We start from the raw sequence: 26,136 nt of genomic DNA, 5'->3' as shown, positions 1-26,136 counted from the left end.
ATTCTTCCACTTTAGCCAATCTTGTGCATCTCTCCACCATAAATGTCTTATGGATGTCCTATGGTAACCAGTTTGTATAAACCTAAATTATTCCTGTGCACTCTTCCCAAGCACAGACAAGCCAGACGCACACGACAATTTATGCGTATTTTTTTTTTTAATTTAATCAACTATTTTATTTATTTTTTGCTATTTTATATTTCTGTTAATGAATATGTTCTTATGGTCTTCCTGAAGACTAAAATCTTAAAATTTTGAATTACATGAATAAAAACTAAGAGACATTTATTCTTGAGTTGGTTTGGACACAAGAGTATTTCTGTTCGATTGCCAAAACATTTAGTTACGGTATTACTGAACATTGGCCTTTTAGAGTATATGGATGGAAAGTATTTTTTTATTTTTTAATTATTTTTTTATTTTTTTATGTTTTATATTTATGGTAATGAATATATTCTTTCTAAAGAAACGATCTTAAAATTTCACCTAAACGAAATTTTGTACACACAGGATTTGGTTTCGAGTGCCAAATATCTAGTTACGGTATTACCAAAAACTGGCTTTTCAGCGTATAGGTTGGGAAGATCAGTTACAATCAATTTATATCTCTACATATCTGTCGTGCCTCACTCTAAAACTTTCAAATAGTCGTGAAAAAGCAAAGGAAAAGAACTTTGATCAAATATTAACATTTTTAAATGAAAACATTACCAACTAACTGAATTTAATTCAAGTTTTATTTTAAAATGCAAAAAGTGATCGAAACATGAAAGATAATGCGTAATCATTCTTTTCATCGGCTATATAAAGAGAAAGTAGGATGTCGTAAACACACAAAATTCATTTTAGGCGTTGCTGCTTATGCTAGTTTCCTTTTTAATCGTTGTCGTTTTTGCTACAACACGGGACCAAAAACATTGGGCTGGCCTCGTAGTACTCGGTAACCTATATTAGCAGGTCATCCGAAACCTCTGTATGTATTTCTAATTCTTTGGGTGCAGGTGCATCTTCTCATCTGGCTACACCTAAAATCACTTTGGTGGTACCACGCAGAGAAAGCAAGAAAAACTAGAACTTTGCCAAGTGGAATAATTAGATCCCCTCCCCCATTGTGACATCAGAAAATGTTCAAAGTGTGTGTGTGTGTGTGTGTGTGAGAGAGAGAGAGAAACAGAAATTAATGAGAAAGGTATTTTCCAGTTAGTTTTAGAGGGAGGAGACTGGATGATCCTGTTATTGTTATTTTGATGGCTTAAGGCATCATAACCACACTGGCGCCCTCTGTGACGAGAAAACTGTTGACATCTAAAAATTTAGGGAAAGTTGGTATAGAGACCACCTATATATAGAGAAACTTACTCCTGAACCATTTTGGACAAGTGTTCTGTGAATCATGGAGTTCAAAGAGGTGAGTTAGGGCTGCCTTATTTTTTCATTATTATGTGAATTATTTTTAACCGAAATTAAAATCGGGCTGTAAATATTAAATTGGAAGCTAATATGAAATACGATAATACTTATATATATATATATATTAGTCTTGATTATTTTGCTGCAGATTTATAATTTTTAAAGAATTTTAAAGATTCATAAGTTTGTCTCTGATCTGCAATACTTAAACGAAGAGGACTTACTAAGAATATTAGATTATTACAGATTAAAATATTCTTTCAATTTGAATAATAACTCCAAGCAGTAAAGACACAAAATATAATTTTAGTTTAAAAGTCATATCAGGTATATCAATGAAAAACTTAAAGTAAACAAGATATCCATTACCACTAATGAAATGCTCACGATATCAGTAATGCTTATCAATATTTAATTTTGACCACGCCATTCTACGTTATTAAATTACGTCCTGTACACTGCTCAGATGGGTGACGGGTGCACTGCTAAGAAATGACGAGCGTAGGTGTTCACGAAATAGTAATAAACAAATGTCTTGAGAAATGGGCCTGATTTTTTTTTTTTTTTTTTAAAGCATCTTCTTTTACTCGCGTATTAAGCAGAATGATCTGTCACAGTGAAGTAGCCTGGCTTCTTAAGTCTAACTTACACTAGGAGAAGGGTTCAGGATCCTTTCTTCATGACTGTTTAGATGTATCCAATCAGTATTTCTGTTACGTGGAAAAAAAAAAAAAAAAAACTTGGTATCTTTTCGGTCTCTCTTTCACCTCCTTTTGAGACCTTTTGAGACCGATAACTCATCTATAGCTGGAAACCTAAATATTGAGAAAATATACGTACGGATATCGCCTACTCCCGTATACGGGAATAAAAAGGCGTTAGCTTATTTTTTTTTTTTTGATCTGCATATTTAATTATACATCTTCCATAGGTGTCCCCTAGTTCTCCCACCGCCAGTCCTGATCTCAAAAATATCATCTGAATTAATCCTATAGAAACCCTTTAGCAATTTGAATGTCTCAATCATATTTCCCCTTTTCCGCCTATCAATTTCATCCAGGTGGTGACATTGAAAAAATGAAGGAACCATTAGTTTATACGGGAATTGTGATGAATGAAGTGGAGGTTAATAGTCTATTAAACTTTGATGCGAATACATCTGTGGGATTGGATGGTATACCGGCACAGGTCTTACGTGAAGTGGTAAAGAATTATCAGTGCCCTTGACCATGTTGTTTAATCTGGGTCTCGGGTCTGGTTTAGTCCCGAAGGTGTGGAAAGAGGGGAAAATAGTTCCACTGCATAAAGGAGGATCCATGACTACTGTTGCAAATTACCGATCGATCAGCATATCAGGAGTCGTTGTCAAGGTCTTGGAGAAAGTAGTCAAGGGAAAAATACAGGAATGGATTGATGAAAATGAGATACTGTATGGGGGACAGCATGGCTTTGTGAAGGGTAGATCATGCCTCAGTAACTTGCTCAAACATTTAACTTTTATAACACAGTGACGGCTGAACTGAATAAGGGTAATGGATTTACAGTGATACTGCTGGACCTGGCAAAGGCATTTGACAGGATACCAAATGGAATTCTAATCCGTAAACTGCAACATATGGGAATGGATATAGGGTTGGTGAGATGGATAGGTGGGTAGTTGATGGAGAGATATTAGAGAGTAGTTTCTTCAGGAATACAGTCCAAAAGACAGCCTGTGACTAGTGGTGCCACAGGGTTCCCTTTTTGGACCACTGCTGTTTAATTTGTTCATTAACGATATAGGGAAGGATCTAAGAGGAACAGGTCATTGGTTCGCTGATGATGAAAAGTTAGGTAAGGCAATAGTGAATGCAGATGTCAAAATCTCGCAGGACGACTTGGATAGATTGGAGTTCTGGGTTAAGGAGAATGGATGTCAATTTAATGTGACAAAATGTAAGGTTATGCATTTTGGGGTGAAAAGATTAGCAGCAGTATACCACATTGGTGGAACTGTACTTCAGGAGATTGATGAGGCCAGGTACTTGGGAGTGTTGTTGGATAGGGAGATGAAGTTTAGGGGGAATATTGCAAAAGTGGCTAAATCAGCTCATCAACTCACTTGGTTGTTGAAAAACACTTTGACGAGCAGAGACAAGCAAGTTATGGTACCTCTGTACTGAGCCTTGATAAGACCTCATCTTGACTACTGTGCTCAGATTTGGTCACCTAGGTTTCTTCTTGATGAGGAGAGGATCCAGAGGCGAGTGACCAAGATGATAGCAGCACTATGGAATGAACCTTATGAGAACAGGTTGAAGATTTGTGGGTTGCAGAAATTAGTTGATAGGCAGAAAAGGGGAGATATGATTGAGACATTCAAATTGCTAAAGGGTTTCTATAGGATTAATTCAGAGGATATTTTTGAGATCAGGACTGGTGGTGGGAAAACTAGGGGACACCTATGGAAGCTGGGCAAGAGTGTAGTTAGCAAGGGTGTTAGAGCTGGGTTCTTTACTTTTAGAGTGGAAAAGACCTTTCTGCTTCAATATCAATGTTAACTCAACCTTATTTTAAAAAAAAACTGTTACATTCGAGTTCCAGAATGGGTTCGAACTCGGGTTTTTCCATACAAAAGTCTGAATGGGATTGGGGAAACTGAGCTACTGGAAGTAACATCTTGGTCTCTTATGGTGAAATAAAACGGGGGATTTTTTTTTCTTGTTTTTAAACCTGTTCAATATTTATTCCATTAAATTTAAATAAACCCTTGCAAGAATATTAAATTCCTCATGTTTTTGCCAGTCCATTTAGCAGGCTTAAGTTCCACAGCGCATATGGGAGATATTTTTTCCAGGAACTCAGGATGCTCTTGTGCTTAAATACCCCGTGTTGTTTACTGACCTGACAAATCAAATTACTTATTCTTTCTGTGGGTTTTCTAAACCAATGATGATCATTTTAAGAGCTGGTATGATTCAATAATTTCCCTTAAATAAAAGGGTGGCAACTTTTCTCCATTAGGTCCCCCCCCCCCACACACCAATGATATAGTTAAAATGTGGCTCTGAGTACTATACATATAAAAATGATGACTATCAATAGGAAAGAAAGTCGTCGCACATACAATGCTTTATTAAAAGCAGATGAATGCATTTTTTTCTCCTCTTCGAGTCGTACTACAATATATTTAATAGACAACAGTTTAATGTGGCAGTTCTCTCGTAATATGACAATTATTGGGGGCACATAAATTGCAAAGCAAACAACGTATAGTATAGTGAGTATGGAAATTAATATTAGGGTTCACTTTGGCAGTAGAAATTTACATTGGTATCTCTTAATAATTTTTCTTCGCGTTCTTTGATTTTAATGATTTTCTTTATTTTTACCCTATTTATTAGGAGAGATTTTTAAATGCAGTGGTCGATTCTTAATACACTGCGGGATTTATTCACTCCCTTCGTTAAAATAAGTATTAGATGTTTGTTTAAAAGATCTCACAAAGATACCTGGTTCTATTTGCGCTTCATAAATTTGTGAACGCATGTGATGGTGATATAGTAAATAGTAAAGCCATTTTGAACAAAAATTATTTTTTAACATCACTTCCGTTTACAAACGTAATGAAGTTATGTAGAACAAACATCAAAACGCGTTCACCGGAATAATAAACTTCGAAATTCATGAAACTGTTCAATTTCCTTGTATCGGCTACCAGTTCGTCAACCTTTTAATTAAAATACCAATTGCTTTCGTACTTTTGATATATTTTTAAAACTTATGTATATTTATTTATCTTCCCCCCTTGGTGCATTTTCACGCATGAAGAATAATATATTTGTCCTTAAGAGCTTACTGCGCTGACTTTGGAGATGTATCTTTTAATATCATTTTAGTGTTTTATATGCAATGGACCTGACAATATTTATTGTTATATAAAAAAAAAAATCGCGTACATTAGTAGTAAGTTATCGTACGTTACGTATTACTTGGCTAATTTACATTTATTACATATATATCATCTCATCTCATCCACTTGATAATGGGTTGAGTCCACTAAGAAGAAAGGTTCTCCACTTATCGCGATCTTTAGCCATCTCACTCATGACTCTATAGCTGGGAATGTTCTTTCAGCAACTTTATCCAAGTACTTCTTGGTCTGCCTCTAGGTCTTTTTCTTCCTTATATATCCATTCAGAGCTAAATATGGGAGTCTATGAGGGGCCATTCTCTGAATATGACCAAACCATCTCAGTTGATGCTTAATGATCGTGTCTATTATATTATCTGGGAAGTTTTAAATATGTTCTGACTTGATCATTAGTCTTGTGTTCCATCCAATGGGTGTTATTAATTTTTCTGAGGCATTTCATTTCAAATGCTTGAAGTTTCTTGATTGGTTGTTGAGTTAATCTCCAAGCTTCTGAAGCATAAGTAGCCATTGGGATAATAATTGTTTTATATAATTTTAATTTTAGACTCGCTGGGATTTTTTTATTTTTCCATATTTTGTTTAGTTTATTCATGTTGGCCCAACCTAGGTTTAGCCTGTGTTTTACTATTTCCATATTGTTGAGGTTACTAGATATAAGATTGCCAAGATAAACATATTTATTAACTTGTTCCAGCGGATGATTTTCGAGATTTATAGAAATATTTTCTTCTTCTCTACTTATCATTATTTTTGTTTTATGATTTATTTTCATACCATAAGTTTTACAAGAGTTTAAAATATTAGTTTTTTCTAGCTGTGGTTTAGAATATGCTAAAATAATGATATCATCTGCGTATTGTATGATTAATGTTGGTACCATTAATTTTTACACCTGGTTCATCAGCTATGGTTTTACAGACTTCTTCTAGGAAGATGATAAAGAGTTGAGGTGAGAGAGGGCATCCCTGCATTACACCTTTCTCGACTCTGAAATCCTCGGTTTTAATGTTGTTCATTTTAACAAAAGCTTTGGTGTCTCCATAATAATTTGTAATAAATGTTAGAATATCTGAATCCATTTTTATGTTTTTTAGGATAGTGATCAATTTGTTTCTATTAACTGAATCAGAGACTTGCTTAAAATCTATAAAACAACAGTATATGGGCAGGTTGTATTCCCAATATTTTTCTGCTATATTATTAATGGTGAAGATATGGCCTATGGTGGATCTATGTGGCCTGAATCCTGCTTGGTTTTCCTCTATGATTTTTTCTTTTAAGCACCTGTGTTCTCTTTTGTATAATTCGAATGAATAGTTTATAACTATGACTTAAGAGTGTTATGGGTCTATAATTTTCACATATTCTTTTTTGTGAACTGGTATAATAATTCCTGTTTTCCAGTCAGTTGGGATTACTCCAGTATAAAGAATTTGATTAAATAAATTCATTAAGAAATTAATAGCTTCCTTGCCACCATATTTCTATAAATATTTCATCTTTACCTGTAGCTTTTGGAAGTTTCATTTGGTTTATTGCATTTATAATTTCTGCTGGAGTTATGGGTGGTGCCTTTTCATATATCATCTTTTCTGTTATACTTTCCTCCTCTTGTTCTTTTTGAAATAATGTTTGATAATAGTCCTTCCAAATTATTTTAATATTTTGTAATGATCCAGTTTCTAGATTGTTTTTATCTTTCATTGTTAATGGTTTATCTTTATAGATCTTAGTTAATTTTTTGATAATTTTGTATACCGTTTTATTATCATTTCTTTTATTAGCTTCTTCGCACAGTTTTGCTTTTTCCTCCAACCAGTTAATTTTGGCAGATATGCACATTTTATCAATTTTGTTTTTAAGATTCTTATAACGTTGCTTATTTTCTTCTGTATTTTTTATATTTAATATATGCTTTGCTGTTCGTTTTTCTTCTAAAGTATTTAGAATTTCAGGGGTTATCCAGTCATGATTTGGTCTTGATGTTGTACCAAGTATGTTTCTTGCAGTACTTGTAACAATTTTTTTACCTTGATTCCATGTATTTTCTATATTGTCATAGGAAAATTTTCTAAACTCATTTCCTATTAGTATCTGATAGTTATCTTGCATAGATTTCTTTTTCAGTTTTGACAAGTCTACTTTGTTGATAGGAGCTCGTGATTTACGATACTTGAATTTAGTTTAATTTTTGCTGCAAGCAGTTCATGGTCAGTGTCGAAGTCTGGAGTTTTTAAAGTTCTAACATTCTGCACTGATGATTTCCAATTGCGTTCGATTAGAATGTAATCAATACAGTTCTTTATTGAACCATCTGGTGATTTTTATGTATATTTGTGGGAAGGTCTATGGAAAAAAGGGTATTACAGATAAATAGATTATTTGCTTTACAAAATTCTAATATTCTTTCTCCTCTTTCATTTCTGTTATCAACTCTGAACCTGCCCATCACATCCTCCATGCCTGGGGTAAACTTCCAAATTTTGGCATTAAAATCACCCATCACTATTAATATATTATCTTTCTTATTGGTCTTGTCTATTAGATCTTGCAACTTATCATAGAAGGTATCGATTTCTTCATCTTCATGTGACTGGTCAGGGGCGTAGATTTGAATTATTGTAAAGTGAACATTTTTTTCTTTACCTTTTAATCTGATTGTTTGAATACCAGATCTCTGTTTTACTAATTCCATAATTAGTGCCTTCTTGTTAGTGGTATTGGATTTTCATCCACCAAAACCAGAGAAGGTTGTATTCATTACAAAGTCATAAGTAGAATGGTTTCAGCAACTTTCCACCACTCTGTCACTTGTACCTTAGTTGCTTGCCATCTTGTTTCTTGACTACTGACATTGTCTGCATATTTTTCAGGTTGTAATCAACTCTTACAGGAACAGGTCTTTTGCTCCTGTGGAGCAAAACAGGAAGAGGAAGACAGGAAAGATGAAGTGAGTGGTCTGTCCTGAAGGAGATGGGGGGTTGAATAATTATAGATCATATAGGAGTTTCCTATTTAATTTTACTTTTAAGGGACTCTCTCCAGTTTTGGGGGACAGTTTCCCAAAAGTGGATTCTGGCAACTCAATGGACTAGATAGTATTGTCTTTTATAATTTGTTTTTGGTGTTTTTCCTTACTGTTAGTGTTTTTTCCTGTGTTATATAATTTTATTTTAAGTTATTTTCTTTTATATTTAGTTTTTATTTAATTATTGATTTAATAATTATTTTTTGGTTAAGGGATAATGATAACTAGCTTTTTTTCTCTGCATCCAGAGAGTTGCTCAGGTGTTGGTTATTTGGGAATTCTGAATAATTATTTTCATTCCCATACCTCTGCATTCACATTGGTTACTAGGTGTATGTCAGAGGCTTGGGGAGAACACTTCTCTGAAAGTGATAGAAATATTGGTGTACTTATTAGCCTGGTTAACATATGCTCTGGTAGCATTATTTAAGAGTATAGTACCATAGGCTTTAAGTAAATAATGAACCTAAAAGGTTGATTAAACCTGAGCATGGGGGCCAGGCTAACATAAAGATCTGTTTAGGATTAAATTATAATCAATTGTAAAAGTGAGAATTTTTGGGGATAAAAAAAAAAATAAAATAAAATAAAATAAATAAAAAAATAAAAAAAGAGGGTTGTTGTGGCCATTTTGTTTATTTTTCTTGGAATTGGTCATAGGAGTTTCAGAATGATGTTGCCTTCAGATAGGTAGCATAATGCAGGTGGGGAACTCCATCTTTTCCTGAAAAGATTTGGTCCCAGTTCTGCTAACTGTAGTCTCAGGTAGTTTTTGATTGAGGCTCTTGAACTTCTTTTAATATCCTCTATTGTTTTCTTTTGTTTTTCATATGTTACAATATTCCTGATTTTCCAAATGTGATATTTAATTTCAATTAGTAGGTAGAGTAATTTATTTTTCAAGCTTCCTTTCCCTGGTAGGTCTTGCAGGTATAGTATGCTTGTCCCTTTTTTAGTGTGGGGATGTTGAAGGTGCTGCTTACATTAGCCCATATTTGTGTTGCCACTGTGCATTCATAGAACAGGTGTTCTTAGGTTTCTTGTAGGGTGCAAAAGGCACAATTTGCACTTTAAAGTATTCTCCATTTCAGGAGTTTTGTATTTACTGGTAAGATGTTATGTAACATCCTCCAGTTAAAATTGTGGGTAGGTGTACTTGAAGTAGCAGTGTTTCCATTTTTCCTTTTCTTGAGGGAGTGTGTCTGTTGGAATGTTACTAATTGCCAGTAATATGTCCTCTTTTTTTAGTTCTTGAAGATGTTGTTTGTTCTTCTTTGTGGTGATGATTCTTGCTTGTCTAGATATGGTTCTGTAGTATTCAGATGAAATTTTGCTTTTTCACCAATGTGGGTTTGGCCTGTGAACATTTTGTACTTAACTCCTAGCCAGTACTGGCACATTTCATGGGAAGGGTGTGCAGTTTGCATAATCTTAATTACCTGCATAATTTTCTCTACTGAAAGCATATCTGTTATTCTTGGGATGTTCAGACCCCCTTTTTCCTTCCTTTGGGCCAATTTGTCTTTACTAGCCTTTGCCTTTTTATTGTTCCAGAAAAAGCTGTAGATAATGTCTTCCAGTCTTTTAGTTTGTAGTTTGCTGAGTGGAAATGGAGTTGCATAGTATTTTATCAAGGGGATCATTAACTGTTTGATGATTTGTGCTTTTCCAGTGGCAGTTAGGAGTACAGATTGCCAGGTTTCTTTTATACAGCTGATTTTCTTTAATTTACCTTTTAATCTTTTAGTGATCATTCTTGGGCCATGTGGTTCTATGGCCATGACTGCATTTTGTAGCCTATTGTTCACTAAAATGGCGACTCCTTCTCTATGTATATTGTCCTCTCTGCCCGAGTAGAATAGTTTTCCTGAATTTAGGTTTATAACTCGTTCTCCTGTCCAATGGGTTTCAGCCAAGCCTACAATGTCCCATGTAATCCTAGCAAGTTCTTTTTCCATCAAATTTATTTTCCCAGGTTTGAACAGTGTCCTTATATTTAAGGTTAAGAGATGCCAAACTCTATTGGCTGACCACACACTAAACTTCTCGGCTGCTCCCTGTGATCTAGGATCAGTCGCGTCGGTTTCCTCAAACACAGTAATATTCTCTTGACACAATGGAGACTCCTGATTCACAGGGTTGAATGGCAGAATAATGCAGCTGGCTTGCCACTCCTCTGCTGCATCCTTTGGTCCACGACTCCTTATTCTTTATTCGCAGCAACCTTGGGGTTTTCCTCATCTGCCACCCGAGGGATGCGCCTGGTAGGAGTCAGGTCTCCCCCAGGTGTATATATATATATATATATATATATGTCCTATTAGTCTAAAGTTAATACTGTACATCAATGACGTATTTAATTTTTAATTGTTAATATTTTAATTAGTTTGAAAAGAAGAAAATCGGGCTTTCAATAAATAGAATCTCGGACTATTCCTGGCTCATTTCTTATATTCGTCTTGACTTGTCACAACCAAGTAACTTGGTTTCACAGAAACCTCATTTATTTATGATGGAAGATATTTAATCTTATCTGCAGTATTGAGTTGTGTGTATTCTCTGTCCAATTTATACCTTGTACAAAGAAAAATCCAAGGAGAAATTCCTTCAAACAACTTGGATTTTTTGGTTTCTGCCAACCTGTATGTTATGCACACCTTCCAGATTTTCCATAGTACTGTCATAAGCGAACGCACACTCATACAGTAGCGACAGTGTTTTTCCTACCTGAAACTTTATTTTTTTTTCTCCTTCCACAAAACAAATGCAAGCAAAACAGACAAATAAGAGCACCCGTCAAACGTGTTGCGCACATGATGCTTTCATTAAAATAGTAATACTCTAAACATGTGGACAGGGTGACCACCACTAGTACTTTTGTACTAGATCTAGTACTTTATAAATTTTTAGTGTTCTAGTACATTCACCAACAGATCTAGTATTTTCTTCCTTCCGAATAATAATAATTAAAATAACAATATGAGAGTTAGACATATGAGTAATATTTTTCTCTTCTCCCACCTCCCCATATGTCACATTCAGTGACACAAGCATGATTTCTTTTTTTTTTTCTCCCCTTCTCACTGTTCGCTAACCTTCTCTTCCCATACTCACGCAATCTGACTGGTATTAATTAGCCAATGAAAATATATTCTTTGCTATTCAAATACTTCTCGACATTAAGATAATTACAACAATGAAAACAACTGGGAAAATTAAATATTTTAATATGAATAACCACTTTTTATTGATGCACGGCATAATTTGGATCCCATTGAAAAGAGAAATCCAGCCGACAATGGTCAGTTTTTAGACATAAAAATGTATATAAAGAATTGCAACTTTGAAGACTGTAAAAGCATTGAAAAAATGTCAAGAATTCAGAGTTTTTTGGAATAAAGTTTTTGAAATGAGAAATGCTGTAGGAGAACAAATGTTTCCTAATTTAACAACATTAGGTAAAGCTGTACTGTGCCTCCCTCATTCATCAGCAGCAACTGAAAGAATATTTTCAGCAGGAAAATAAATAATAATAAAATTAAAAATCAACTACAAACTCCCTTGATGAATGGACTCCTTTTGACAAAAGAAAAATTACACATTTTAAAATTTCTAAAGAGTTAATTAATTTAACAAAATCTGCTTATAATAATGAATAAATACTTCCAGTGTTTTTCTTGTGAGAAAAACACTGGAAGTATTTATTCCCTGTATATATGTAAATAGCATATTAAATAACTGAAAATTTAATGTTACATTGTTTTCAACACTAAAATGAGACAAAAATTATATGGTAAATTAATATACATGTTAAGTGCTAGAGTTACAATTGGGACTATTATGATTGACAACTGCAGCTCTTAGACTCATAGATGACTACAGTGAGGTGAGTTCTGACTTTTTTTTTTTTTTCATATTTGTCGTACATGTGTTAATTTAGCGATTTTACATTGCGTTCATCTATGATAATAAGGTAATAATACCGTAAAATGCCCTAAATAGAGTGAATGAAATGAAAGCAAATAAAAATTTAGTCCTTTTTTTTTTTTGAGATCTAGTACCTTTTTCCTGCATAAGTTGGTACTAAATATTTTTGCTGAGTGGTCACCCTGCACGTGGACATGGTCAGCTATTGGCAGTTATTAGTCTTATGTTGAACGATATTACAAACAAAAGTTAATGAACAAAATAAATTTCGCTGGATTTCAACAGCTTTTTGAAATATTTCCTATATTTTGAATAATTCCCTCCCTCGAATGAGTCTTGGACTCCCTGGAGGTGTCAAATAATAATAATAATATTTTGTACATTAATGTAGTCACAGTGCTGTAGTGTGGTAAATCGGTGCCTGGGACGGATAGTAAAACTGGCACTCCTAATTAAATAAAATTGCTACAAAACTACAAATGACGCCCCTTAGGACAGGATGAAGGCATCGTATAGCCAAACAAGTATGGCAGACATACTTGTCTGGGAGAGTGCTTCATTGAAATATAACATAAGTAACATTGTAAGTTACTCGTTGTTTTAAGATGTGTACTTATTGAAAAGAAAAATATAAAGAAAATACATCAAAATAAATATCCGTTTTGTTGCACTGCCAAATTGCAAAACAAAGTTTGCTTCTGCAACTTTAAAATAAACAGGACCTTTAGCGTTATTTCCTGGTAATGCAACTCTTTTTCTCAAAAATAGCCTCCACTGATGAGAACCAATATTTCGAAACAGCCACTAGGCTAAGTTTAAAATAACAATAACAATAATAATAAAAAAAACTAACAGAAGGAAAGCACACGCTCCTGGATACGACTTATGTCTTTTATGCCAAGGGTAGTAGCGAGTGTTAAGCTCTCTGGTCTATTTTTGAAAGTTTCTGTATATCAGGCTATGAAATAAGTATGGAGTTATAATATCCCCTATTTCTATTAATTTGCCAATAATTATATTTTAATATATCATTCTTTATCCGATAATGGCATTATCTTATTTGAAATTGAATTAATGTACTAAGTTTCTTTTCTGAAATGTCAGTAAATTAGGAGGCAATTATAAACAAGAATATTTCAATATAAGGAATGATCACAATGAACTGGAAAACATTAAGTAAACATGCAAACAAAATCTTAAAATATTGCATTCAAAATAAAATACTGTACAAAATAAAACTATTCTCTGTATACTTGTTGTAAACTACTTACAAGTAATAGTTTTATTATTATCATCATCTGACCTCTATGGAATCAGGACTCATCATGGGAGGTACACACTATTGCATACAATGCTCATTCAACTGTGCCTTAAACTGATTCAATGTCTCTACATTCACAACACACTCAGGCAATCGATGCATTCCACTCGCTAACCACTCTCCATGCAAAGGACCTGCTCCTCATTCTACTCTCATCCTTATAGTTTCCAGCAGTGGTCTTTTGTTCTATTTCCTCTCCCATTCTATGAAAAATCTCTTCCATGTCAACCTGATAACAACCCCTGACTAACTTATATGTCTCAATCACATCCCCTTTCTCCTACTAACGAGGCTCTGCAAATGACATTCTCTCAGTCTGTCTTCATACTCCACATTTCGAAGATCGCTGATCACTTTTGTGAATCTTCTCTGGACCCTTTCCAACATATTGTCACCATGAAATCTGGCGACCAAATCTGTGCACAATAATCCATGATGCCTGATCAAGGCCCCATACAATGGCATCATAACCTTTCTATTTCTGCATAATTGCCGTTATCCCATGTGATGTCTCTTCGCAACTCGTACAATATGGTCCCTAAATTTCAGGTACTCATTCACCATCACTCCTAGATCTTCCCCACCACTTCACATCGTTGCTTACCAAATCTCAAACCTTACACTTTGCAACATTGAACTGACAGTTCCACTTACCTGCTCATTCATGCAATCTATTCAAGTCCTCTTGTAAGGTCATACCATCCACTTGACACTGTATTGCTCTATCCAGTTTTGCATCATCTGCAAATCACTAGTTAAACCCATCCCAATATCAGTCACATACAAATTGAACAATAATGGTCCCAAAACTGACTGCTGCAGTATACCACTGACCTTCCTCTTTTAGTATACTGCACCCCCATATACAACTTTCTGATACCTATCTGACAGCCAATCACTGATCCAACTCAGAAGTCTGTTATCCAATCCAATCCAATCTGTTTCAATTTATTTACCAGCTTGTCATGTGGCAGTCTATCAAAAGCTTTTGCAAAATCCAAGTACATCACTGTATATGCATCTTCCTTACCCAAGGTATTTCCTCACCTTGTTATAGTACATAAGTTAGCAAAACATGATCTCCCTTTAACAAATCCATGCTGAACTAACCACAGAGAATACTGCTGTTATCAACCCATTTCTATATCCTACTTCTCACCAATCTCTCCAGTAACTTCACAACTACAGATGGGCCTACAATTTGAATCTACAGCCTTATCCAGTACCATTGACAGGATGTAGCATAGAGGCAGCTTGCCTCACAGCACGATTTAATAAGGGCACTCGTTCAGCCATATTGAGGTAAGCGGTGGCGCTACTCTGACAATTCCTGTTAGTGTAGCAAGTGTGGAAAGAAGTTTTTTCAAGTTAAACTGATTATAAATGATTTGAGAACAGCAATGATTCAAGAAAGATTGGTTCGTCTAGCAACTATATCAATAGAGGCGGACATAGCTTATAATTTAAATTTAGAAGAGCTTTATAAACTTTTATTGTGCAATATCTCCATAGAGCAAACATTTAATTAATGTTATTATGTAATTGTTTTGCATTAATGTTTCTCTTATAATAAAAACAAAATAGCAATTGGAGATTTTCTTATATTTTTGTCTTATAATCCATCAGAAGCGATATTTAATTGTTTGCCTCAGGACACGATCTAAACTGGTAATGGTCCTAGCCTTATCGCCACCTTTATGCAGTGGAACAGTTTTACCTTCTTTCCACTCCCTGGGAAGATGTGTTGTTGTAAGACTCTCATTAAACAGGCATGGCAGTTCCCTGGAACATTCCCTGAAGATGTATGGTGATATATCATCAAATCATATTGCCTTATTGACATCAAGGTTATTTATTTCCTCAAATACCTCCTGCTCACTCACAATTAAGGAATCCTTATTGATATCAAGGTTATTTATTTCCTCAAATACCTCCTGCTCACTCACAATTAAGGAATCCTCTCCTATGTCCTCTACACTACAATCAAGTTTCTCATGATTTCATCCTGCTCACGATGAAACACCTTTATAAAATTGATCACTGAATAAATACCTCAAGAATGTCTTCTGCAGCAGTTACCATTCTACCATTTTCGTTCATTATCATCATCTTACCATGATCATTCTTTCTTATACTTGCCACATATCTAAAAAATTGTCTAGTTTTTCTTTGCCTGATTTGCCAATTTCTTCTCATAATGCACTTTTGTTTTCCTTACTTACTCACTCTTCTTTATACTCTTCATGTAACTGATTCATTCTGTTATGTCTCAATGAATTATTTTTGAAAAGTCTATTCATTAATGTCACTTGATTTTCGTGCCACTCATGTAGTTACAACAGTTGGCCTTGTGAGTTCTATAATTGTGCTATATTTAAAGAAGGCAATTTCAATTAATAAATCACATAAAAATCACAGCAAAAATCATGCAGACACACTTCAATAGTAAAAATAAATAGTACAAAACTAAAATTCATGAAATAATGCCAGTTATTACTCAAAATAGCACTTATCTTTTCTAACATTACATTACACACCTTCAACTTTTATACTTCTATATTTCATACATTAATTGTTGCTTCGCATCATGTTCAGCGCTATCTAAACTTCATCTCAAACTACTCAATTCTATAATTTTAAGTGAAAAATTTTCAGATATATCTTTCACCTGTGTCTTTAAAATTTCTTTTTAATTACTAATTAAAATTAATTACTTTTAATTACTAAGTAATTAATTACTAATTTAATTATTTGCTAAAAGCAGATCAAGGAAACAATATTGAGAAAGGGTACCAAGCATGATATATATATATATATATATATATATATATATATATATATATATAATGTAAATCAGTGAAAATTCCTACATATGTAGCTTGATAGTGATGGAAGACCACAATAAATGTACTTGTGATATCGGTATGTGGGAGGAAATGCTGGTTTTGCGAAAAACAGAAACTTAAGTTTCTTAAGTTCAAATAAGTTAAAGATGCCAAGAAATTATATTCTTGGTCTCATCCTTTATCCAAGTGTAAGCAAACAAAGTCTGCATGTGAAGTTACTTCATGACTGGGCTGCTTGTATATAGAGGCTAATAACTTCACATCAATTGCCTTAGTATCCCATAATGCAATGCACACATCCTTACTGACAAGTATAATGCTATGCATTATGGGAAGGGCCACTACCCAGACTAGTTTCGAGCTTTATTGAGGTCTCATCAGCGATACCAAGGTTGAAGTAATGCAGATATTATATATTTCCCATATACAAGTAGTCAAAAGGTGTCACACCTCATTACTAAAATACTCTGGATTAGAGCTAGTTGTTGAAAGTTTTTTTCACTTGGTTATACTATAAGTTAAAGATGCCAAGAATTATATTCTTAGTTTCATCCTTTATAAGTGCAAAGAAATGCCTTTTATTTTCATTGATTAAAACAATAAGTTTTAATTGGGGTGCTTCAGGGTTAATGTTGTATAACTGAGAAGAGATCTCCACATAGCCTTTAGAGGAATGTGGAGAACTGACTAGAGCTTTTGACCTAATTTCCAATCCTTGCCTTCTCATGGTGCACCCTGTTAGGTATCTACCTGAATACTGAACAAACGAGGATGGGCTGGCAATTTGGGATTTAGCCGACCAAATTGTATTCTTATTGGCTTAATCCATAATTTAAAATGATGGCACAACATGATGGGAGAGGAAAGATTAGCAAAACAAGTGTTCTCTGCCAGGTTGACAGGAACAAGACCTAGAGGAAGAGCAAGATATAGTTGGATTGATACAGTAAAAATTGCCTTAGAAGACAGAAATATAAGATCTGATAATGTTGGAGTCTTGAAGATGATAGACTGATTTGGAGGAAATTTGTTGATAAGAAGAAGAACTTACATCATTAAGGTAATAATGTAAGTTCTTCAAGTAGTACTATCATAATATCCTGTACACCTTTTGAGGGTACATGTCAGGAATTTGGTGATAAGTTTTAATTTATGTCTATTTAATTTTATTTAATTAAATGAATTTAATTTTAGTCTACTCACTTTACTTAAGATTAAATTTAGTCTAGAAAACAAAAAATAAAAATTCCTTCTATGCTGATTACTGCCTGTTGTATCTGTCAATATGAATTTGAACTTCGTCTTACAAAGCAACAATGTATGAATGTATGGTTACATGAAAGTAAGATAACTGGAAAATTACTTATCACACATTTGGTACCAAATAAACTTGACCACTCAATATATAACCTGAGTAGCAAATTCATAAACGAAGGGAATGTATGGAATTCTCTGTTTTATCTAAAACAGTGTCACATGTTCATCCCATTACACCATAACATATGTAAACAAGTAGGGATACCAAAAATCTGTGTATGCACGCACATGCACGTTTAATGACCAACAGAGATGTACCAAGGATGGTCTAACAACTAAAAAAAATCCAGTAAATTGAGTCTTGTGGCTTGAAGTCAGCTTCATGGTAAGGGCTAATCAAAGGTTGAAATAATGCTGAAATCTAATAATGGCCACAATCAGTCACATGACAATGTATCAGATGCTGTCGAATCAGTGGCGGCTCGTGGCTTGAAATCATGGGAGTGCTGCAACTTTCGAAATATACATACACACTGTAAGCACAGCATATACGTGTTTGGATAAAATATCAAAATTATGGTAAAAATGTTAAAAAAAAATTAAACATGAAAAAATATTGTTTATTATCGATAAAATTATAGTTTAGTATAATTCAAAATTACTTAAAAATAAAATCCATTCTTTAATTGTAATTAAAGGAATGGATTTACAATCTTTGGACATTACAATTAAATCCTTTAATTGTAATGTCCAAATTTTAAATAGAGTAAACATAAGCACTATGAACACTCTGCTACTGGCGCAAACTGCATATAAACAACAGTGGAACTGCACGACGGACAGTGGCGCATTACGCTAATAGCTCGCATCTCACTATGACATGCATATGCTTGTGCACAGGACCGGCACATAGTATTTTTCTTATGTGTGTGATTAATGTTCAGTGTCTTTCCAAAAAAGTTTTTTTTGAATAAAGTGTGAATAAAACGAACAGGAAATGAAAAACAAATGAAAACCGCTTTACAGTATAATGTTACCTACGGATTAGTCCTGCATATACAAATTTTTTTCAAGTTATATAAATTTTCAAAATAATATAAAATAGTAATATAAAGTTAAGAGATTTATTCAAATATTCTTTACATTAATTTTGCATTAATAAATAAATTAATTTTGAAGATTCAACGAAAATAGATGAGAATTTTACAAGAATGTTTCGCATTGGACTCAAGAGTTCGCTGATTATTTTGTGGCACTGATGCCACCCTAACAGCCCGCTAATATAACAGGCTCGAATGTCGAGAAGAATGAGTTATCAGTAGTAAGCCGACTTTTAGGACCGGACCACATGCATCCAATCAGATTAAAATTAGGATAATACGGCCCTTACACTGAACTCAACAATTAATCATAAGTTGATTTATGATACATCAAAAAATAAAGAACTATTTTAGGTATATTTTCGTAAATTTTAATAAAAAATTACATTGATATAATCGGGTCCAGGATACAATTTCAGAATTTATTTGTTCGTTTCTGAGAAGATCTGAAGACGACGTACATTCATAATTATATGTACCATTCGTTGTTCGTTTAAACTCTTATCTCATATTTTTTGACATCTTTTAGGTGCCTTTTCTTCTGCGGTGCCTGTGTACGGAGGCTGTTCAATAAGTTATAAGACTATATTTATACAGAAAACAGATTACCTTTAATCGTAATCATTTACATGGTCTTTTTCGAAGTAACTACTGTGAGACATGATGCATTTGTCCCAACGTTGCGTCTACTTCTTAAACACTTGTGAAAGTCCGTTTTTTGAGAGTTCTTTCAAAACCGCCTCTGCAGCTTTTACACATGCTTTGTTACTTTCGAAATGGCGGCCTCTTAGTGGTTTCTTGAGCTGAGGAAACAGCCAGAAATCACACGGTGTGAGATCAGGACTGTATGGAGAGTGTGGTAGGATATTATTATTATTATTATTATTATTATTTTGACACCTCCAGGGAGTCCAAAGACTCATCGAGGGAGAGTGTGCCGACAGCATCGAACGATTGGTCCCCTTCCAACTACTAACCGCGCTCAAACATACTTAACTGAGCCATTAGTAGCAAAGGCTCTACCAATCGACCAACCTTCGCCGGCGAACAACAACATATCTATGTTGTTCTTCTGCAAAACGTCCACTACACAACCAGCAATATGTGGCCTTGCATTATCGTGGTGCAATAAGAAGCCATTCTTCAGCAATGGATGATTCCTTATGACGTGCTGTACCATTGTCCGTAAAACATCAGCATAGTATGAGCCGTATACAGTATTCCCGGGTTCTACAGCGTGTTGGTAAACAATGCCTTTGTAGTCAAAAAAACATTATGGTTATAACTTTACCAGCCGATTTTACAGTTTTTGCCTAGATAAGTTTCATTTTGAAAGTATTTAGCAATAATTGACTCATTTTTTCTGCATTATTATTTTTATGAGTGTGTTTAACTGTAAGGGTTGTTTAAATTTACTTAATTGTGTGGTTTATAAAGCTTTTACTTTTGTTTTATTGTATGCTGTATTGCACATCATGGCACTAATGCATGAAACAATGGTGAGCAATTTCAACATGCATGAATTTGTTCGTTGCACACATACAAAATTTATGTACTTCATAGAATGAAGGATTTATGGGAGGAGAATGAAATTGGTGATTGGGTTTGTTGTAAATGTTTTTGAAAGTGAATGTCAGAAGTCTGAGGAGAGCAAGAAGAATAACAGCAGTTGGGAAATGCGTGAAAATGAGATTGTGAATGGCAAGGCTGATGTTGCATGCAATAGGAATGACAAAATGAAGAGAATGATCAGATGGTAATGAAAAAGATGGCATGCTTATGTGGCATTCTCTACAGTACAAAATATGAGACTGAGTGGTTCGAGAGACACTTGGCAAATAGTATGACACAGAAACAAAAGAGGGGAGGATGCAAGGAGAGAGAGACAGAGAGAGCAGAGTATGAAAGATTGAAAGTGTGAGAATAAGGATCGAATTTTGAGGAGAGTGTGATGAAATCATGTTTAACTGGAGCCAAGATTAAGGATGTTATTGATGCTGTAAGGGTGTAGAGAGTGAAGGTGAAAGATATTGTGTCTTGAAAAGGCTAAGAAATGTTTATTATAAAATATTCAGGTCACAACTTTAACACAACTTAGGCAGAGAATATGGAACGTTGGCAACAGAATAAGTGTAAGCAGTTTGTAAATGCAAATCAATTTAAAATTTAGGAATAGCATAAAATTGTATAAAGAGCTGTTAAAAATAATCTGTATTCAGTTAGGGCCAGATGTAGAGACCAATGTAAGCTGGCAAATCCACTTAAGAACCCCGTCTCTTGTACTAAAATAGCTAAGCCTGTGAGTCAGGGTTCAAGGGTCACCTTTGCCGTCCTGTATTATGCATAAGAAGGGAGGGAAAGAAGTACTGGAAAGAAAAACCAAAGCGCCTTCCAGGAAGAGAAATCAGGTATACATGCAACTAAATAGAGGGAGCTAAGGAGATTGATGTAAACACACGTGAGAAATACCGAGAGGAGAAAATTAAACAAAAAAGGCCATGCAAGCACCATTCCAGACTTTTTTTCTTGGATTCCTGGTTCCAGATCTTGCAGACAGTGGTTGAGTTTGCCGACGGAGAGGTTCCTGGCTAGTTGTGGAAGGCATTTGGTTCATCTGTTGCAGCGTTAGGAATGGGCCAAGCTATATCCTTGGACTAGGATAGCTGTGCGTTGTCGTGCGACGGAGGAACCAAATGAATGCCGTCCGGTCAAGGCGACGTTACCGTGCCACCTCCAATCTTTCCCGCTGAGATTCCACTTGTTCAGTTCGACTGGAGATATCCTTATAGGAAACTAAAACAGAAGGCCTTGATGACCAGACAAGGCAGGAAGAAGGTCAAGGAAATTAAGATCAGAGATGGTAAAGTAGACCTTTGAATTCCTATTTCCAGCTATAGAAGAGTGTGATCCCCTAAGAGAGTATTTTGTAATGGACTAAAATTAAGGAACTGTAAGAATAGCCTATGACCTAGTACGGGCCAAGATTGTGATAAGATTTGTTTGCCCTACGAGGCCGAGAATATCTCTGAACGAGCTAAACTTAATGTATGGACTGTGTTATTGTGTTAATTTATGACCACGTGTATTAGAATGGTATGATATTAGCCTATGAATTTATGCTGAAGATGCTTGTAATAGTGGTTAATGCAAGTTTGTATGTGTGTCTAGTGCATTAAAATTTGAGCCTTTGATTTACCTTGAGAGCATTCCTAATAATATGTCTATAATGTACATTTGCATAATTCCTCAAGCTTATTAAAATGTTTCATTCAAGTACCTGCCTGATCTGCTTTTGTTTTATGAATTCAAAACAACTGCTCATAAAATGCTAACGAACTAAGCGGGTTAAACCCTTGTATATAAACTCCTAAAGCGAGCCACGACTATGAGGAAGAAATAAGAAAACGGAAGACAAGATTAAATTCGATCTAATTTTCATGTATCACTCTGAGAGGGTCGCCCTGGGTAAGAATCCCATCTATCCAAGGTATTAGCTGGCGCAGTGAAACAAATAAATTTTGTTAATACTTATTGGGTGAACTCTATTAGATTGCTGTGTGATTAGATAAAATATAAGATATAAAGAGGCCAATGAGACTGCAAAGAACTAATGGAAAGAATACTTGGTAGGAAATAAACGTTTTATTTGCATGTGTGAGAGAATTAAGATAGCTGTGAAAATATTATAAGTAAATATTTTATTAAGTGTATATAGTAAAAAAAAGGGGAGAAAGAACATTATATCAAGTGACTTAGACGAATAGAGATAAGTAAGAATAAAGTAATATATTAGACGAAATTAAAGATAAAGACTAGCAGTGTAAGATATAGAAAAGAAATAAAAGGAAAAGTAAGGACGTAACAATGTATTTATTATGCCTGGTTTAAATTATCTAGCATGCGACAAGTGTAGTATGTGAGAAGATATGAAAGAGTTGCTAGTACAAGTGAAAAAGAAGAGTGAGAAAGTAAAAGTTGCAAGTCTGATAGAGGCAGGCTGATATGGAAAGCTGTGATAGCAAATAAGTCAGCATGCAGACTGTTCAAGAGAAATGGTGGTGTGAGTTTGATGAAAGATAGCATTTGAATGGATTTAGAGACAGGAGTCTTGAGAGAGTACTGTACAGTGAGAGTTTTGAAGTGCAGGCAGGGAAACTAGAGGGGGTGGGGCAGGTGAGTATGGATCCAGGAAACCTAGAGTTTAGAGTAACAGTAAATGAAGGTGATGCAAGATCCTGCAGGATGACAAACAGACTGGCAATGTGGGCAAAGGTAAATGGCTGCAGTTTAATGCAGCCAAATATAAGGTGATGCACTTTGGGAAGAAAAGATTAGTTGCTATGTACTATAGTGATGGAAATGAACTGCAGGAAGCTGATGAGGCCAAGGACTTGGGGTGATCATGAATGAGGAGTTGTAGTTTAGAGGACATATTGCAAAGGTAGCCAAAACAGCACATCAGATTATGTGGCTGTTGAAAAGCACACAAACAAGGATAGGGAGGTGACTGTCCTTTATAAAACTTTAATATGACCACAACTGGACTAATGCATGCAGATCTGGTCACTTGGATTGCATGAGAATGAAGAAATAGTGCAGAGGATCTAGAGGTGAATGACAAAGAGTAGCAGGTGTATGGACTGCTCCCTATGAGAACAGACTGAAGAAGATCTGTGGGATTCAAAAACTAGCTGAGGCAAAAAGGAGACATCATAGAAGCATATAAGTTAAAGAGCTTTTATAGGATGGACATGGAAGAGGAGGAGGTTAGGACCAGATTTTTTGCTTGAAGGGTGGTGAATGGGTTGCCAGAGGTAGTTGTGTTTTGTCAGTGAATAAGTTTAAGGAGAGGTATGATAGGTACTGTGTGAATAACAGGTCTCCTGTGATGTCTTCTGACTCCATGGAAATAGAGATAACTGTATAATAATAATATAAACATATTGGATTCCCTTTTACAGCTACATGGCAGATTTCCTGATGATCTTTTCTAAGATCTAATCCTCCTAAATTTTCTTATTCAAAGGTCCTCATTACTAGTAATTTGGTGTATACTCTGCAAACATTGGTTAAAAGTGCTTGGAACGTTGAAGACTACATATAATGTCCCATATAAAAGAAAACAGATTTAATACATACATACATAAACATTAGTTAATGAATGTTTGTAACTTTCATTGTATCTCCTTTGAAAACTATCATGTTTCACACATATAAAAGGACTAATTTAATCATTATTATTATTAATGCCAGACCTCCATGGAGTCAAAAGACTCATCACAGACTTACACATAGCTCATCAAACCATGCTTTAAACTCATTCAACGTATCTGCATTCACCACAATGTCAGGCAAAGTATTCCACTGACTGACCACTCTCCATGCAAAGAACCTACTCCTTATGCCCTTGCTCACACCCTCCTTATACAGCTTCCAGGTATGTCCTCATGTTCTACCCCTTTCTACCATTCTACAAAAAATTTCTTTCCTGGTAACAATCATTTACCAGCTTAATTGTCTCACTCATATCCTTTCTCTTCCTACTCACAAGGCTTTGCAAACTGCATTCCCTCACTCTGTTATCATATCCCAGATCCCAAAGTTCAGTTACCACCTTACTCAGTCTTCTCTGGACCCTTTCCAACATATCCTCCACCAGGGCACCAAATCTGTGCACAATAATCCATATGAAATCTGATCAAAACCATATACAATGGAACCAGAACTTTGTATTTTATAACTTACGGTCCTCTGCATCATTGCCATAATCTGATGTGATGTCTTCACACCTTGTGCAATATGACCTCTGAACTTCAGATCATTGTCCACTACCATTCCTAGGTCTCTTATCTCAACTTTTTCTAAGATTCCCCTGTGAAGTGTATACTTTGCATCCTGTTGTTCCCTACCAAATTTCAGACCTTTACACTTAGCAACATTAAATTAACAGTTCCATACTGTTGTCCACTCATAATACATGCATTAAATCTTTATTTTTGTATCTGTGAATATATTTCATGCACAAATACCTTCTGAATCCTTATGACAACAGCTTTATCTGCTCCTCCATCTGCAGATAAAATACTACCTATATATTTTAAATATATGCAAATTTGAAATAGTTTTGATATTTTCATTTGGACTTGGTATACTGTTTTTGCACATTAATTCTCATTCCTGTCATTTTATTACCATCTCAGAGGCATAGCTAGGGAGGGGCGGAGGGGGCAGCACGTTGAACCTTTTTGAACTTTTGCAGTTAATTCTAAAATACAGTCTTGAGAACTCTTTCCCAAATATTGTAATACTACTGCGAATTTTCCTTACAATTACTGTAAGTATTGCTAGTTGTGAGAGGAGTTTTTCTAAATAAAACTGATTAAGAATTACCTACATTACTATGAAATAAACTTCGGCAACGTAATCAACGATTTTGCTAACAGAAAAGCAAGAAAAATAACATTTTAGAATGTTGAAATTAAAGTTTTACTTCAAAAATAAACATGGTATTTTAATTTATTTCCCTATATGTCGTTTTAACTTTTTGTAGTATTTTTGGTGTGTACTGAGAGGGGCGGCAAACTCAGGGACCACCCCAGGCAGCAAAAGCTCTAGCTACACCACCGTACTATCTCAAATAACTTCAATAAATAAAAGCTTTACTGAGAAACATTTAATACACATCCCATATCGTTTCTTAGCCGAATAAGAAACTCAAAGAGTTTCATGCCGAATATTCGGCATGAAACGATATGGGATGTAATATCCCTTAACTTAAACAAGTCATATGTCGCCGAATTGAAGCCTTTGGCTCTTCATATATCAATTTAATACGCATTTTTGTATTCTATTCTCCATCAAGTGAAGAAGAGAATGCAAAACTGAAGAAAAAATTAAGTACTTCAATGTTATTTTTCCCTTTGCACAAAACACGTGGGAAAGTGTTTCCTAATATTTTATTTGGAAGGGGGGGGGGGTTCTTCTCTAACAATCAAACCTTCTTGAAATTCTTTACTAATGTGATTTGCTTTGCAAGTTCCCTGAACTTGCAGTGCACTTATAAAATGACTTTCATTTTGAAAGAAATAACATAAAATGTGACCATATGGCAAAATGCTAAGATTTTATGTTATAGCTCTGATCTTATTGATAAGTATCTTCTATTCCCCCCCCCCCTTTAATCAAGTGCACAAATTGGTGTGTTGAGTTGAAAATAAAGACTATAAAAGGGTTTGCTTTAGTTTACAAATGAAAGTAAACTACATACCATTCTTAAACCAAATATTCTTTAGCATATACATTTTGTCATTTTGCTGGCCTGGTTGGCTGAG

The 26,136-nt window shown here is 34.7% G+C and overlaps 1 protein-coding gene across 1 annotated transcript in view; it reads left to right on the top strand.

Moving 5' to 3' along the window:
* Positions 1-1,177: 1,177 nt before the first annotated feature.
* The window catches only part of LOC150098972 (uncharacterized), a 29,639-nt gene continuing 4,680 nt past the window's right edge, over positions 1,178-26,136 (top strand). Inside the window, exon 1 of the mRNA XM_090405709.1 lies at positions 1,178-1,408. Within this exon, the coding sequence (XP_090261835.1) occupies positions 1,394-1,408 (15 nt within the window). The 5' untranslated portion in view covers positions 1,178-1,393. The remainder of the gene's footprint in view (positions 1,409-26,136) is intronic.

The sequence above is a fragment of the Typopeltis vanoorti genome, chromosome 15 (genome assembly GCF_054136105.1).
Source record: "Typopeltis vanoorti isolate ZY-2024b chromosome 15, IOZ_Tvanoo_1.0, whole genome shotgun sequence".
NCBI classification, from domain to species: domain Eukaryota; kingdom Metazoa; phylum Arthropoda; class Arachnida; order Uropygi; family Thelyphonidae; genus Typopeltis; species Typopeltis vanoorti.
The sequence above is the reverse complement of the archived record's forward strand: the minus strand, read 5'-3'. Positions and strand labels throughout refer to the sequence as shown.